This window comes from Nycticebus coucang, chromosome 2 (genome assembly GCF_027406575.1).
Source record: "Nycticebus coucang isolate mNycCou1 chromosome 2, mNycCou1.pri, whole genome shotgun sequence".
Classification (NCBI taxonomy): domain Eukaryota; kingdom Metazoa; phylum Chordata; class Mammalia; order Primates; family Lorisidae; genus Nycticebus; species Nycticebus coucang.
In genome coordinates, this window is record NC_069781.1 from 173,811,532 (window position 1) to 173,829,825 (window position 18,294).

Sequence of the window (18,294 nt, forward strand, 5' to 3'; positions counted from 1 at the left end):
TTACAATTTTTCTGCTTTGTAATGATGCAGAAGAGTTATGCATTAAGTAGAAACCACACTTTGAGTACCCATACAATCATTCTGTTTTCACTTCTAGTATAATATTCAACAAATTATATGAAATGTTCACCACTCTATTATAAGGTAAGGTTTTGTGTTAGATGATTTTTCCAATTGTAGGCTAATGCAAGTGTTCTGAGCATGTTTAAGGTAGCCTAAGCTAAGCTTGATGTTTGATGGGCTAAGTGTATTAAAAGTATTTTTGACTTAGATATTTTCCACTTATGATGGGATGTAACCCCATTACATATTGCGCGCGCTCTCTCTCTCTGTCCATACACACACACACACACTGTTGTGCATTTAAAATGTTTGATTTAATGGGAAATAATTTTACCCTTAGAATGACTTTTAGTATCTTTGTGTCTAGGATCAGAAGTGGTTGATCTTGATGGAAAAAGTTCCCTTCTCTACCGATTTGATCAAAAATCCCTGAGCCCAGTAAAAGATATAATTTCTTTGAAATTTAAAACTGTGCAGAGTGATGGGATTCTACTCCACAGAGAAGGGCCAAGTGGAGATCATATCACACTGCGATTGAGAGGAGGAAAACTCTTTTTGCTTATTAACTCAGGTAAAGCTTTTTGGTGTCGTGCTTGACAGTCTGATCATTTAGAGGTTTCTTAGGTAACATCATGCTCGTATAGTTTTATCTTTTCACAGTTGAGATGCCCTATTCTCAGATTAAGCACTTGCATGTATGCCAATATTGCTCTTTCATGTAAAAAATTGTTTATATTTTGCAAATTGCACAAATCCCTCGCTTGATATATTTTGCACAGTGTTGATAGAACTATGTAGCTATTTTTCTAACGTCATAAAGAAAGGGGACGGATCATTGAAAAAAATGTTAAGGTAGTAAAAATAATGAGGTTGTAGCAAAGGTAAAGTTTACATAGAAAATGAGTGTGCAGCAGATAATAATAATAAAAAGAATTAACAGAGGAAGAAATTAAAACAAGGTTGAGAGACTATTATATCTAAACTTCAGGTTTAAAATGTTTGCTTTAGATCCATAGGCGTGTTTGGAATGAGATGCATGGAAGGAGATTGCAATTATTATGAGAGATGCCAGTTCATAACATGAATTTCTTTTTTTTCTTTCTTTCTTTTTTTAACTGGGAATAATGGTACTGTTATTTGTGGTTATCTTTTCCTCTTTAAGGTGAAGCTAAGCTGACCTCCATTCCTGTTCTGGTCAATCTCACCCTGGGCAGCCTTCTAGATGACCAGCATTGGCATTCTGTGCTCATCCAGCGTTTGGGCAAACAAGTCAACTTTACAGTGGACGAGCACAGGCGTCATTTCCACGCACAGGGAGAATTCAATTACCTGGACCTGGGTTATGAGGTGTGATGGTTATGTTTCAATTAATACAGATCTTATAAGGTATATGTGGTTTAATCTCCCAATGGAAAATACTCTATAGAGAACTCACTTTGGGCGGCAAATCACAGAGCTAATGCAGCATTTCCCACGGTGGCCTCACTCACATAGTGCACAAGGCTTCATCTTTCTCATAATATGCTAATTTATTATCGCACCGTGAGGTCATCTTTTTTACTTGAATGATGCAGTCACAGAAAGTCACATGTAGGAGATTCTTTCCACTAGGAGATGTCACTGCCACAAGTAAATATAGCACGTTTCTGTGATTTCGTTGTGTTATACTGGTGAGCAGTACAGATTTATGGGAGAATATAGTAACAGATTGATTAATTCATTAACAATTGATTAAATGCACAATTGTCAAAGTGTGCCAGAAAATATATAAAATAAAATGTCATCATAGCTTGTTATATTACTAAACAGATCAGGTTTACCATGATAGAAAGGTATATGTTTTAATCAACTAATTAATATCAAAATGAGATGGACGTGATTAGCAGCTTGGAAAAATAAGAATCAAGTCTTAGTGTAAGTGAAAACTAAATGCATATAAGTGTGCTTTGAATCTGTATCTTAATTTTTTGTGTAGGGTAGTGAAAAATTGAGCTGTGTATGATGACTACTGCTGTAGTTGCTAATCACAATTATTTAAGCTGGTCATCAGAAAATCACTAAACAATATTATTGATGCCATTTTTCTTTCTAAGATCAGCTTTGGAGGGATTCCAGCACCTGGAAAATCGGTGTCATTCCCACATAAAAATTTTCATGGATGTTTAGAAAATCTCTACTATAATGGAGTGGATATCATTGATTTGGCCAAGCAACAAAGCCCACAGATCATAGCTCTGGTAAGAGTGAGAGAAGGCATAAAACTTGAGTCTTTTGTGTAATAAACTAGCTCCATTGTAGGTTCCCCCATGATCTAATATTTTAGAGTTTTCTGATTGGCGATGTGTATGTAAAAGATTAATTATATATAAAGGAATTACAATTCCCAGGACATAATTATTCTTATGTGAAATGAAGCAGTTTTTCTTCATGGTTGATATTTTAATTTTGTTGTGAGATTATTATTACCAAGAGTGAATTTTTTTTGTTTTGTTTTTTGCTCTGTAATTTCCTTAATAAGCTATTCCCTGGCAAATTCACTGGATGAGCATACACACTTTTTGGAATCCAATAACATCCATGTATGTTAGGGAGATATTAATATTTGAAAAACTTGTATTTTGCTATGGTCATTCATGAGAAATAAAAGCAACTAGTAGACTGTTAACATCATTGCCATTCTGTCCAAATAGCTGTGTTGGCCGGGCTGTACTCTATTCTAACTATGGAAATATGACATAGTCATATTTAGAAATATTCTAACTATGGAAATATGACTGTTTTGGTTGGGGCTTAGTCAGGAAAGTAGCATCAGTATGAGCGTTATGAACAAAGGATCTATTTTAGGACTGAGATCTCAACAGTTGTCAGAGAAGCTAAAAAGGGAAGGCAGGGAAGTTGGAGGATGAGAGAAGTCTTTAATTCTGCCTGAAGCCATGAAGTATGAGGACAGGTTGGAGTCTGCAGAGCATTTTTGGCCTATGAACGAAGCTCCTGAGACAACCGTGGGAGTTTTTGCCTTTGGGCAGCCGCCACCTCTGGGGACAGGCCAGGCAAGCTGTGGGGAAGAAGAGATGGCGAGGACTGCAGGGTAACAAGCACAGGCCGGAACAAACCACCTCTTTTGTGATCATCCTTCGCTGTACATGATCCCAAAAATCCTTTGGAGCAGAATGTTTTATAGGCATTTTACTTTGGTTGAATATTACCCAAACTCGCTTTGGGGGCTAACTTTTACCCAGAAATACACAAGGAAGGAGATTGTGGGAAACATGGTTTTCAGCTTTATCAGTTTAATAATAAAAAGTAGACACATTGATTAGAATGAATTTCTTTTCATTGCTTAAAATTCAGAGTACATAAATTTAAGCTCACATTGTATCAACAAATCCCAAAGCACATCATGAGAGTATTTATTGTTTACATAGTATTTTTTTGCCCTAATTCTCTGTGTGAATTGGGGTATCTTCATATGATCATAACATCTGGCAAGATTTTTAAATAGTTTTTTCATAATAGAAAAAAAGATTTAAAAGGAAAATAAAAATATTGTAAAGGTGTGTGTGTGTTTCACTTAAAACAAATTTCTAGAAACTGCTCATGCAAGGAATGCCCATTCTTCTTTGACAAGAGAAGCTCTTGCTGTACAGTAGTAGACAGCTGTCCAAATGAAGCATGGAGTCTGCAGGTTAATGGGCACAAAAACATGATTAGAAAGAAGGAGTAAGTTCTAGTGTTTGGTAGCATAGGAGGGCAACTACAGCTAACAAGAATTTATAGTACATTTTAAAATAGCTGGAAGAGTTTGGAATGTTCCCAACACAGAGAAAGGATAAGAGTTCAAGGTGATGGATATCCCAATTACTCTGATTAGGTCAGTACGCGTTGTACGCATGTATCAAAATATCACAAAGCCCCCATAAATATGTATAGCTCTTATGTATCAGTAAGAAAAGTAAGACCAGACTTCAGCTGGTAATATGCTTTCATTTTTACTAGGATGGATAATCTTAGGATTTCCTTTACATCATGAGTTAGTGTATGACTTTGTGTAGTATGCTCGTCAGCATTTGTTTATTAGAACAAGGTATTTATGTATAATAAAAGCTAGTTCTCTTTTTTCAGAATCATAATACCACCAAATGTTTTGTTTGACCAAGACCAAGCGTTTTATTTCTAGTGTGTACCCTTCTAAATCAAGTTGATTTTATCAACTTTTCAAATCTATAGGAAACATGGGGAATGAGAAGGCCACAGAAAATGATTGAACCTTTACGATATATGCAAGGATTTGGATCTTCATTTTGATAGCAGGTTGTTGTTGTTTTAAACCAAGGATAATGTGCGATTGATAAACAGCCTTTGTAAATATTTTAAATTTTAGTACTAATGTGGTATGAATAACGTTCTGAAAGCTTTTTCTTCTTTATTTGCAGGGAAACGTGTCATTCTCTTGTTCACAACCGCAGTCTATGCCCGTGACTTTTCTGAGCTCCAGGAGTTACTTAGCACTGCCAGGTTCTTTCGAAGAGGATGAGGTTTCTGCCACTTTTCAATTTCGAACTTGGAATAAGGCAGGGCTTCTGCTATTCAGTGAACTTCACCTGGTTTCAGGGGGTCTCCTCCTCATTCTTAATGATGGAAAACTTAAGCTGAATCTCTACCAGCCAGGAAAATTACCCACTGACATCACAGCAGGTAATAAATGTATTCCCCGGGGCGGAGCGTATGGATTGGAAAGATTTCATTATCTCTGAGTCCGTTCTCCACAAATTTTATGCATAACCAAAAAATTTAATATTTGTTTAATAAATGAATATTTGACTTAATAAGATGATCAGTACTCTTCCTTAGAGGAACTAGATTCCAATTTTCTTTTAAATATGGTTCTAACACTAGCAGTTCTGATTAACTAAAATGGTAGTTATGGGGGAATAGAAATTTCCTTTCATGACTCTCTCTCACTCCAGATAAGCCAATGTATCTTCATGTAATGTGTTTTAGGAAAAATGTGAAAGACTTTGAAACAGACCAAAAAGTTCCCTGGGTGTCCTTCAATAGAAATCTAGACTCTGCGTATTAGTCTTCTCTGTTTTGTGGGAGGCAGGGAGAGGTCTTTGTGGGAGCTCCATCTATATCTGTGTAACGTGAATGGAAAAATTTACTCCAATTAACTTTACTTAAGAGTTGAATACATTTTGGGGGGATGCAAAGATTTATGCAAAGTTCCTCTTTTGGGTGCCAAAAGAAATTCTGGGCAATGCAGTTTTAATGACTAGAAATAAAATAATTAAGGAGACTATATGAGTGTCTAGACGATGAATGTCCAATTTAGGTCAGTGCTTTGAGTGAGGCATTTTTTTGTTTCTTCATTAGAATGATATCATTCTCAACAAGAGATTTCCATCACATTTTTCTGAATATACATTGAAGCCAAATAAAAAGCTGAATACATTTCGGGGAGTGCAAAAATGTGTGCAAAGTTCCTCTTTGGGTTACCTAATCAAATCCCTCTGCTTCTAGGCAATACAGTGTAGTTTTCATGACCAGACGTAATGAAGACTGTATTGGGCAAATTATTACATTAATTTAAAAAGTGATCTTTCAAAGCAATTTAAAAATGCCATCGTACTACTCTTCTATAACCCGAACTTGTAGAATGTTACTTAGAGAGGGAAAAAAATTAAAATCAGTTGGAAACTAAATATAAGACAGATAAATATAGAAATGGATACACAAGTGCCTATTCTGCATGTATCCTTTTGCTGTTTTTTAATATCAATTTAGATTAAATATGGGACTGAAAATTTAATATTAGTTATAAGTTTTAAAGAGGTATTATGCTGTGGCTTTACATTTCATACTCAAAATGTGGTAGATTTGCAGGCTAGACAAAAGGAAATAAATTAATCAGTGTCATATTAATATTTATAACAGTAGGTACCTAAAATGAAGGTCTGGATATGTAAACTTGCCCTTCCATGCTATTTATTGTGTTGTATTTGATACCTTCTGAAGTGATCATGTGCATATCCGAATTTTCAACATCTTTAAGAAACTGCTTCAGTGCAGTGTTAGCAGCAGTGAGCTCCCTGTAGCCAGCTCACTTTGAACCACTTCAAGGCATATAGGTAATAAATTACTAGATATAAATCTGTATAGAATACTCTGAGCAACTTAAAAATCTCTAAATTAATGTTTAAATTCATATTCAACATAATCCATGATGACAGCCTCTGACTTCATGTGATTATTTTCTTAGGTAACAGCGAGGATCCTAGATTAAATATGAATGTCAACATAGCAAATTGTTACATGACAGATACCACAATTCAGACTTCGCTTATCAACTCTCTTAACTCCTATATTTTTAAGTTTCTTTCAAAATACTATGTTGTTCTAGTTTCTGTGAAGCAAATTCTCTTTCCATTTTTAACTACTTAAATGATAATTGGGTGGGTGATGAGTTTGCTTTTCCATAGGGGAAGACTTTTCATTTGTACAGTGTTCAATAATTAAGCCAATTGTCAGAATCTGTTATAATGACTCTTTTAAGACAACCATATACTTAACAACTGATGGATTGCTAGCGCATTATGCTAAATCTTTCCATTATATAAGAATGGGTTAATTTTTCTTAGCTATTAGAAATATAGACTATAAATCTTCTGAGTTTGAAAAACTTGAAATTTGTATGTCTTCTAAGAGTGGAATTAAAATTAAATTGTATTCAGAAAGACCTGAATTGTGCAAATGTTTGAACTACCAGGCTAAATGTTTAATGTGATGTACAGTTTTACAAATTGTCATTTGGAATTATTCAAAAATATTATGTCAGTTTAAATTGGCTTTTGAAATATTAAAGATACTTTATTAGCCTAAATCATGAAACATATTAGCAGTGCTATAAAATCCCCCATGATACAAAATATTTTTGGTCCTTGTCACCTTCATAGATGTCAAACAAAAAATCATTCAGATAGCCCCAGGACCCAATGAAGTATACAGTTCTATTTTCTTATTTAAAACAAATTTTTTGTATTGTCAAATTTGAGACTGCTGTTCTGATTTCAGCATTTTTGCTGCTGCTTTTGCCTCATGGTGAAAATCGAGTCTATAAACACGCCTTTTGCCCACCGTGGGCAGGGTCTGGCCCAGGCAGGCTTGCGGTATTGACCATGTTTCTGCATTTTTCTTTCCCAGCTGTTCTTCATTCTTGTGCACCTGACAGTGAAGCTGCCCTCTGGATTTGCTTCACCCAGGAGAAGCTATTTTTTAAATTCCCTCTTCCTCCCTTTTACTGTTGAAATATTCCTACCTTTCAGATTGTAAACCTGTCACTACTTAAACTCTTACTCTCCGCCAAAGTGATGGGTACCAACAACCACTATATTTTCATCTTGGCAAGAGCTATCTGGTGATCTGAATCCTTAATTCTGCTTAGTGACTATAGTCAGTGGATATAGGAATGTCTGGCACTTTTGGAGCCCTGAAATACATTTGGAAACAGGCAAAACCTTTCGCTTGCTCCTTGAGTAATAGCCTGCATATAATTGCCTTGCGCATCTCTGCAGAGCACCTGCCCTATACGGCAGGCTGGTGTTTTTCTTTATACATCATACCTTCTGGATGCCTGTTACAGTCTTATGAGAGGATGGTGGCAGATAAGCTGTCATAATGTTTCTGTAGCAATTCAGGACTGGATCCAGAAGATTATATGGAGGGGAACAGATATAAATCTTTTGCCTTCTAATGTATTTTGTGTCTTTATGTGGTTTGGGACAGAAAGGAAAGCGAGAGAAAGAGACAGACAGAGATAGTTCTGGGACATAATCTCATCTTCTCCTGCTACCTTCAATTGCAAATACTTCTATTATTTTATTCTTCCATTTTCCATTTGGAATTGTTGATATTTTCTACCCAAAGACCACAAGGAACATGTCTGGAGTTAAAGAGGTTGAGCTGATTATGACAAAGAGAGCGCACACCTTGGGAACCATGGGGAACATCTCAACACAATGGTGTTAGGGTAACTTGTAGGTTTGGGAGTTTGTTAGCTGATTTGAGAGAGGTTTCAAGGAAGTGAAAAAATGTTGTAGATTAAATGCTACCAGGAAATTGAGAGTAATTCTATGATTAGCTATCTTTGTAAATTTTAAAAGAAGGACAGAGAAATAAAATAAGATTAAAATTGTAGTTGGTTAAAAAAAAAAAGCTTTTATTCATACTATCGGCAGAGGAAGAAGTTTGGTGTTTTTGTGGTTTGCACAGATTGTTGTGACAGAATGACCTTGTGTGATGCTGGTGTTCCGTGAATTGTTGACGTTCAGCAGAAGACCACGGCCTAGCTCTTAGCGCCAGCCCACTTCTTACAACATCAGAGCCACCTTCTAGCTGTTGGGGCTTATTTTTCTCTTTCTCAGAGTTAACTGTTTAACATGAGATAAAAAAATAGAAGGGACCACCTGTCTTCCAGACAGAGAAGAGTGTGGGTTTTGGAGTCAAAGTTGGCTTTTTTGTTACGCTTCTTACCAGCTGGATGCTCCTCTCCTCAACACATCTGGATGAGATTGATAATAGGTGTGATAAACATTAAATGATACAATGCATAGAAGTGCGTAGTACCTATTACTACAATAAAGTTGTTATTATTTACACAACATGCTCCCTTCCCAGACTCAAAGGTGAAGAGTCTGTGCATTATAGGAGTAGAATCTAGAATTATCCTTTGCATAACATCATAACAAGAGAAAGTCAAATTCTGGGATTCCTTCTTGTACTTCTCCTCTTTTCAAAGAAGCGTGGCCCTTTAAAGGGGCTCACCTGCCATCAGTGCTAGACGTGGAAAGTTGTACACTTACTATAAAATAGAATCTAAATTAAAATTAGTTGAAATAAATTAAAGGGGTCCTTCGTGATTTAATTTAATTTAATAAATCCTGTTGACAGGTAATAAGTGCCATCATCATAGGTAAATGATGTCTAGTACAAATGGCACAACTTCATAACCTGCTAGTTAGATGAATGCAGTCAACTTACAATGTGTCAAGTTACAGAGTGGCTTTTGGCCTGGCCGTCTTTTGTTCTTAATCTAATTGTGGCTTCTGTACGGACAGTGGACCTCCCCACACCTTTGACCTACTGCTGAGTGCCTAACCACCAGGTGCCAGAGCACTGCTGCTCCAAGTGTGTTCCCTGGCCCATCCCTGGCTCAGTGAAATGCTTGTTACCCATCCATGATGAGAGGACTGTAAATATCGAGATAAACTCTAAGCAAGTGTTCTAGCAAAAAGGTCTTACTGCAACAACTAAGCAGTAGTAGATGTGTACACTTAACTTTGTAACTTTGTAACTTTTTACTTAACATTTTAATCATATTTTGTAAGTGTCATTTTGTAATAGATTGAAAAATAAAACGTTCCTTCCCACAGGTAGTTTGGGAAGCACTGCCCGAGACTAATGGGAAGCCTAAGATGAGTAACAGAAGTTGAGAGTAGGGCTTGAGAACAAGGTAGGGAGGAGACTCACAGGGACAGGTGGGTAGACAGGGAAGAGCCTGTACACATGACCACTCAGTGTTTACGAGAACTTTCACTCCAAATGCATCCTCTAAAGGAAGCACCGAAAGACAAATCGGGGACATTTGATTTATTTTAGTCCAATCCCATGCCATCAGGGATTATATAACTACTCAGTCGCCTATTTCAGTGTACACTCTTAGAAAATAATGTGTCTAAAAGGATCTAACCCACATTTTTCATATTTTAGCTCCCAAATCTTTCCCATTATTTTTTTACAAACCAATACAGAGTTAAATCTTAGATTTTTTTTTTTCCTCCATGGATGTGATGTAAAAGTGAGCCTCCATGTCCTGGCTAGAATTTGTGTTAGGTGAAATACGTCCAGGGCAAAGAAATGTGATCACTGAAGGAAGCTTGGATGCATTTTCAGTCTGAAAGCATGTGGTAGAAAATAGCTCAGGGGGATAAAAGAAATCACATGTAATATCAGAAAAGAGGTTCATTCACTATTTGAAAAGAAATTGCATATTATAGCAGAAAGGAGGCTCTGTGGGCTTAATGGGGTGCTTATATTTTTGTTTGCTAATGTGATCTACAGCATCATAGAGTTGACCGTTAAAATGGATGTAAACCTGATTGGTAAATCCACATGGAAAGGCTTAGGTTTCACTTCTCTGGTCAGGATTTAACCACAGGGATTCTTACAGAGTTAATTCCCTTTAGGAGGAAAAGGGTATGCGTTCTCCTGGATTTATGATGCTGCAACTGCTTTAGGAAGGACTAGAGATTGTTTTTTAGAGGTAGTATGAATGCTCGGTTTTTCATTACTCGCTTCTGATTATATATGTGTGTGTTTGTTTATGCATATACACACATATATGCAAAAAAATTTAATATACATATATACACACATGTACATATATACGTAAACTTAGAAAATACAGAAAAATATAAAATTAATGGAAAAACACAATTTTACTTCAGGAAAAAAAATCCTGTTTTTTTTGGTGAGACAATATTTCTGCTCCATCCTTTCTCATATTTAGATAAAAATTAAGAATGTAATTAAAATTATATATAAATACACATGGAAGACCGATTTGATTTCTATTACTCACGGGGGGGTTGTTTTGCTAATTAGGGGACACGGAGTGAGTTAGGTGCCCATGAGCCTCTGGTGGCAACGTTTTTGTCAGCCCATCACAGAAGAGTCTTGTTGTATGTGTGTTTCTGTTTAAAGACACCTCATTTACTATATGTTGTTGATGCGTTAGCCCTGGACCATTGGCCAGCAACACTGTAATTCATGCCTGCCTAAAGCTTATCTAGCAACGTACTTTTTCCAAAACAGACATCACAACATTCTTAGGAACACTACATGACGCTTCAGTACCAGGCTTGGGAGCCACTGTAAACAGCAAGATCAAAACTGTCACAAAATCAGAGGAAACGTGTTTACACTAAGCACGCTGACGCAGCAGGGCAGAGTGTGGCCTTGCCACACCTCCCTGGGAAATTGCACACAGAATAACTGCAAGTCTTTGTGATCAGTGCGAGTCCTCGATTGACTGAGAAAGCTCCTCCAAGGACTGATTTGGGGGCTATAAGTCAGTTTTAGCCATTAATCAAATTCTCAAATACAAAATTTACAAAAAATAATGCGGGTTTAGTTTTTAACTTGACGCTATACCTATAAACTTTCACTGTTTATTAATAATCTCTTCAGATGTTTCTGTAATGATTGATCATTTAGCTTGCTACATGTTCTATCAAAATATCATAAACGGTGATTACACCAAAGTGCCAAATGGCAGGTAAGGCATTTCATTGGGTATAATCTAGAATTTTAGGAAATATCTGACTCTTCCTAAACTTCCCCCACCAAGCAGGTAAAATACCTGGATGGGGGCTGAAAATCAATTTATACCAAATAACTGAAAATTTTGAATCATTCAGGATTGTCTAGGGTTGGGAATTTTAGAAGGCATCATTTTCCACATAAAGTATGCTCTTTTTGCCTTTTCTCTCTTTCTTTTTATTAATAAATATAAATACTATAGCTAGTGGAGTGATGTGTATGTTGCTGTTTTTAACCAACTGGTGGTAGTGCCCCACTGTAGACAGGGATTTCTGTAACTGGTTTCCTCTCCCCCAGGTGCTAGATTAAATGATGGACAGTGGCATTCTGTCTCTTTATCTGCTAAAAGGAATCACCTGAGTGTGGCAGTGGATGGCCATGTGACTTCTGCTGTTCCTTCTCTGGGACCTGAGCAGGTTTACTTCGGTGGCACCTATTATTTTGGAGGTAAGAAAAGGGGTGAGGTTATATGGCCATTGACCCATATTTGCATTAGTATCTCTGTGTCTTGGAGGAAGTCCTCATGTTTTAACTCATGCTAATACTGAGGAATAAGTTTTCACTTTCTTTGAACATGGAAATATCGAGTGGATAATGATGAAGAATTATGACCTAATGTGCATTTCTACAAGGTGGACTGACTTATGTTTATAATTTCTGTAACTATATTGATTTTAAGTAGGCCACCCTCATGAGTTCTTGCCTTCAAACCTCGTTATATTTTCCTAGTGTTAATGATCCTTCTATGTCTTCTTTTGATTTTATGGGCTGATTTAATTGCAGTATTTTCCTGATAATGCCTCTTCGCTCCTTCAGAGCATCCCCATTGCTTCCCCACTACCTAATACAGAAGGGCAGTATTATGCCAGTGGACAGATAATTGAACTTGACCAGACATAGCAACCTATTCTGTTTGCTAAGCAATAATGCACTGATACATTTGATGAGATCAGGGCATCAGCCTTGAACACCAGGTCATCTGCCTAAGAGAACAAAAGCAAATGAAGCATTTACCTGCCCAGTGGATGTTTGATTGAAGTAAAAGCTTGCAGAAGAAAACCTGGGAAATGGAAATGAATCTTTATCACTGGAAAATTAAGACAAAATGTTCTTTGCCATTAGAAATACAACGTTGTAAACCTGTCAGTACAAAGACTCACTTCTAATAGTGACTTGAGGTGTTTCTTGTATTAGCTTCTTTTTGTTGTCGTTCTGTTGCATTTTAATAGCTGCTTCTGCCCGGAATCTTATTTGAATTTGGTAGAAATAGCCCAGCCTTTATTATTCACCAGTAAAAAACACGTTCTTTTCTAAGAATTGACAGTGAGCACACAGCCCATGAATCAGTTCATGGGATCTTAAAAGCAAAGGAACAAACAAACCAACCCCCTGCACAATCCATTACCATGGACAGCTGCTTAGGGCCAACAATCCTAAAAGATGTAATTGCTTCCTTTGCTGAGATCTGTTTATTTCAGAACCAGGGTGCTTCTAAAACCTTTTGGAATAAATGATTGATTTTATGGCAATCCATAGGAACACATTCTTTTAATAAATAGTAAGATATAGAGAACAACTTTACCAAGAGCTTTCACTTCAAAGGAAAAGATTTAGAAGCATTAAAAGAGATAAGGGGAAAAAAATATAGGCATATTGTTAAATGATGCAAAATAAAACACTGGATGGAAGTGTTTGTAAATCATGAAAATAGAATTGTCCTTCTTAAAGTATTTTACATCCTTCATGTTCAGGTTTAACAATGCCTTGCTATTTTATGTAAATTTTTACTCTAATGATCACTTTTATTCATATATATCACTATAAAGTAATATTACTTTATAGTGAAATAGATCACATATGTACTCTGTAATTTTGCTTGTTTTTTATTAGGATACATATGATCCACACTATCTGTATTTTTAGAAAATGTTTTTGGATAGTTTAGATGTATGAAGAAGTTGCAGAAACATTTAGAGGTATTTTCTGTGTGCTCTATGCCCAGTGTCCTCTGTCGTGGACATCTTGTCTCATATATACATTTTAAAGATCACAAATGGTTTTTCTTAAGTTCACATCTACACACGCATCCCTCTGCTAATGACAGAGAAGACCATCCAGGCACGTTTGTCCCTCTAGGACCATATCTTTTGATGTTCCAGGTAAGCACTCTCCTGAATTTGAGATTTTTTTCTTCCCTTGATGATCATAATCATTTTACATCTTTTAGGATGTTCCTAAATAATAAACCATGGAAGCCTCCACCATACTATTCCAACTTCAAGAAGACAATAACCAATCTCAGGTTTACTTAGGTAACTCTGTTTATTCAGTCACCTTCTCAGTTGTTTTGCCACGCCAGAAGATGGTGCGTTCTCGTGAAGTTCTGTTGACCATTAAATACATGCTCTGCAAAACCCAGGCCACCCTAAACATTTTGGGGGCCTGAAAGTAAGGGGTCAGATGGAACCCAGAGAATTGCTGCCCAGCTCTTCCCTGCTCTGCCCAGCCATGTGCTTCCAGGAGGCCAAAGGGTGAGGGGGCCATCTTCCTGTGAGCCTGGTCAGGGCCTTTGGCTGTGAATTCTGGATCATGGGAGTGGACTGGAGGGAGAGGGTTCCAGGCAGGTACATTATTTTCCTGTCTAAGGCAGTCTGGGACTGTTGGGAAAAGTAGGCTGGAAGAAGGCTAAATAGGGTCCCCTAAAATGCCTTGCCTGAGTGGTACTGGCAATGGGGTGACCAACTCTTCCCTATTTTGGCTGAAAGTCCTGCGTCTTGGAAACAATTCCTCCAGTCCCACCCTGGGGAAACTGTGGCAGTTCAACCTAGACACTTTTCTTCTATGCAGATGAGAATCCCTCTGTCACTCGGATCTGTTTTATCAGGTTGAAGGCACTTGTTTCTCAGGTAATGAATTCTTTGGCTAGTTTATCTTCAAGTGAAAAATTACCCTGTGCTCTGAGGTTTATCCCATCAGTTTTCCTTCTTTCTAAATTCACCTGCAAGTTTCCAGTTACCTTCCCAGAATCCAGTCAGTCTGACCTGGCTGTCCCAGCACCCTGCGTGATGGCTCCTCCCTGCCAGCCAGGAGAGTGGCTGTCGTGCTGGGAGAAGGGGCTGCTCCTGACCTGGCCGCATTCTGTCTGTGCCACACCACTCCTGCACTGCTCATCCATCACTTTTTACTTTTTTTCCACCCTCAGATGAGTGCTTTTCAGAAAGTAAGGCTGCATTATGGTGTGCTGTGCTCAGCTTTTATCATTTATAAATTATAAATTTTTAATCTGAGTTCTTCAGAATGAGGATGGCTGAGTGTCTGATGCATGCACATTCCCCTGAGGAATCTTTCTGCAGTGCATAACCCACCATGCAGCACAAGCTGGGGACACTGACCGTGAGCAAGGTTCTCACGTCCCCCCTCCCTTGTGTAAAGAAAACATTCTACATCCAGAGAACTGCCTGCACCAACATGCATTCTACCCCGACATCTCACTTCGGCTCCACTGACACACAGTGATAATTTCTCTGCTGTCCTCGGAGGTGCTTGGCTTGCTGGCTGCCTCGAGTAATGGATCCATCCATTAATTCAGCATTAAGTATTCTCCAGAAAGCTTCCCATTTGGGGACTTTCATCTCACATTGGGTTCAGTGCTCCACTTCTCTCTGATACTGCATTATATTAACTGCGGTTGCCTCTTAGCCTAGACTAATGAGACTAACCTGGCTTGAACCCTTCTTTGTTCTTAGAATCTCTTTTTTTTATTGAACGCTGTGGCTAGGATATGATGGTGCGCTGTCTATAAAGTTGCCTGATCTTTCTCTGGGTCTCTGGGTTTCTTAGTCCTGTTCCCTGTAGGCATCCTGCACGATTTATTCAATTCTGAAATAGTTTTGAGATGTGTCAGGAAACACCACCTGGAGGGAAGGAGATTAGCAGAGTTGTTTATATTCCTGGCATATTGTAGTGGCTTCGAAATATTATTGAACTATTACCCTTTCCGTTTTTATCCTAACATTCTTAATTGGTTAATAAGTCATCCAGAATACATATTGAGATTACGGTAACCGTATCTTACACTACAGGAGAAATCTAAGTAGAAATGCGTGTAGTGCCGTGTCCAATAAATTAACACTCAAAAAGCTTTGATCACTTTTTCTTGATCTGTTAAATTTGAAACTTCAAAGTCTCCATTAGGTTAAAATATAATGTTTCATTGTGGCTGGTAATAGTTTTAAATTTGAATCCTGGCCTAGCCTTTATTTGCCATGTAAATGTATTTTATTAGGAAAAAGAAAGTATTTAAGGAAAAATTCTCTGTCAAATGATTTAATTTTAATGGGAATGCCCAAATAGAAAACCAGCATGGATGTACAGGAAGTAGGAAGTCATTTCCTATTCCTTTTTTTCTCCCCAGATAAATGCAAGTCTTCCTTCTATTTCTTTCTTTTTGTATTTCAAAATATTAAGGGGTATAAATGTTTTTGTTATGTAGATACCTTGTGGAATGTTTAAGTCAAAGCTTTTGGTGTGCCTGTCACCAGAACATTGTTCATTGAACACAGGAGGTGTGCTTTTATCCCTCACCCTCTCCCGCTCTCCCCTCTTGATTTCCTGTATCCCGTATATATCTTTGCTCCCACCATTTAGCTCCCACTTATTAGTGAGAACGTACGGTGTTTGTTTTTCTATTTCCGAGATGCTTTACTTAGGATGATAGTTTCCAGTTCCATCTAAGTTGATGCAAAAGACATTATTTCATTCCTTTTTATGGCTAAGTAGTATTCCATGTATATGTTTGGGTATACTATATTATATATTAATCTATAATCTGCAGTTATATTATATACACACACACCTCGCATTTTCTTTATCCATTCATGAATTGGTGGGCATTTAGGTTGATTCCGCATCTTTGCAGTTGTGAATCGTGCTATGATAAACATTCAAGTTCAGGCTTATTTTTTATGAAATGACTTCTTTTCCTTTGGGTAGATACCCAGCATCAGAATTTCTGGATTGAAGTGGATCTACCGATCTACTCTTAGTTCTTTGATGAATCTCCATCCTGTTTTCATAGAGGTTGCACTGATTTGCAGTCCCACCAACGGGGTGTAAGCATACCTTTCTCTCTACATCCACTCCTGCATTTGTTGTTCTTTTGACTTTTTAATAATGGCCATTCTGATGAGGGTAGGTGGTATCTCATTGTCATTTTAATTTGCATTTCCCTGATGATTAGTGATGCTGAGTATCTTTTCATATGTTTGTTAGCCATCTTCTGTCTTCTTTTGAAAAACTTCTGTTCGTGTCTTTTGCCCACTTTTTAATCTGGTTGCTTTTTTGTTTCCTTTTTTTTTCTTTTTCTTGATGATTTGTTTGGGTTTTTCGTGCCTCCGGATTTGTTCTTTTTGTTTATGATCGCTTTGGCTATTTGGGCTTTCTTGTTGGTTCCAAGTGATTATTTTTCCAAGATCCATGTAATACGATATTGTAATGGGAATTGTGTTAAATATATTAATCACTTTGGGCAGTATGGATATTTTCGTGATGTTGATTCTGCTAATCTATGAGCAAGGGATGTTTTTCCATTTATTTGGGTCATCTGTAGTTTCTTTTGTCAGTGTTTTGTGGTTCTCCTGGAAGAATTCTTTCACTTCCTTTGTTAAGTATATACCTAGTTATTTTATTTTCTTAGAACTATTATGAGTAGTCTGAAGCCCTTGATTTGACTCTCACCTTGACTATTATTAGTATATAGAAATGCTACTGATTTGTGTACATTAATTTTGTAATCGGAGCCTTTATTGACTTTATCAATTCCAAGAGTCTTCTGCTGGAGTCTGTAGGTAGATGTTTATCTTTAGATAGAAGGCCATACTTTCAGGAAATACAGTTCATTTGATCTCTTCTTCCCAATTTGGGTGCCCTTTATTTCTTTCTCTTGAGTGATTGCTCTGGCTGGGACTTCCAATGCTGTGATGAACAGAAATGGTGACAGTGGGCACCCTGTCTTGTAGTTCTTAGGGGGAATGCTTTCAACTTTTTCCCCTTCAGGATGATATTGGCTGTGGGTTTGTCATATATGGCTTTTATGATTTGGACATTTATTTCTTATGCCTAGTTTCTTGAGGATTTATATTATGAAAGGATGCAGGATTTTGTCAAATTCTTTTTCTACATCTATTGATATGCTCATGTGGTCTTTGCTTTAGTTTCAGTTTATGTGGTGAATAATGCTTATTGATTGATTCATATATGTTGAACCATTATTGCATCCTTAGGATGAAACCCACTGATCATATTTTTTATTAGTTGTTGAATTTGCTTTATAGTATTTTCTTGAGGACCTTTGCATCTACATCCTTATGGGATATCGGTCTGTACTTTTCTTTTCTTGTTGTTTCCTGTCCTGGTTTTAGTACTAAGGTGACAGTAGCTTCATAGAATGGGTTAGTTAGGATTCCCTCCTTTTCAGTGTTATGGAATAATTTCTGTAAAATGGGTGCCCGTCCCTCCTTGTAAGTCTGGTAGAATCCATGTTCCATGTGCAGTGCACTTCTGAGCATTTCCTGTGGGCATATCTAGTCCTGACGATCCCTTAGTGTCTGCTCGTCTGACATTTCAGCGTTGCCCTTTTGGTTGGGATCCACAGATGTAGACTAAATGTGCTCCTTTGGAGGTGTGAACTAGCTTGTTTTTTCATGCTGCCAAAATTCTTGTATTGGTTCCTTCTCATTTGAAACCTCTTCTCTCAGCTCAGCGATGTTGGGTTTGTGGCACACCTGTTCTTTGCTGGGAACTCTCCTGCTTTGTGAGGAGGGCAGGTGAGAACGTATGATGTAGCTGTTCTCCATG

At 37.4% G+C, this 18,294-nt stretch overlaps 1 protein-coding gene across 4 annotated transcripts in view; it reads left to right on the top strand.

The window, feature by feature from the left end:
* CNTNAP4 (contactin associated protein family member 4) overlaps positions 1-18,294 on the top strand; it is a 269,620-nt gene that overhangs the window by 165,716 nt on the left and 85,610 nt on the right. For 3 of the 4 annotated variants that reach the window (XM_053608592.1, XM_053608584.1, XM_053608601.1), the window contains 5 exons: positions 431-634; positions 1,226-1,410; positions 2,157-2,300; positions 4,497-4,758; positions 11,737-11,886. In XM_053608592.1, coding sequence (XP_053464567.1) covers positions 431-634; positions 1,226-1,410; positions 2,157-2,300; positions 4,497-4,758; positions 11,737-11,886 — 945 coding nt within the window. Of the gene's footprint in view, positions 1-430; positions 635-1,225; positions 1,411-2,156; positions 2,301-4,496; positions 4,759-11,736; positions 11,887-18,294 lie in introns of those variants that run through there. The other variant, XM_053608608.1, reaches the window with a different exon arrangement.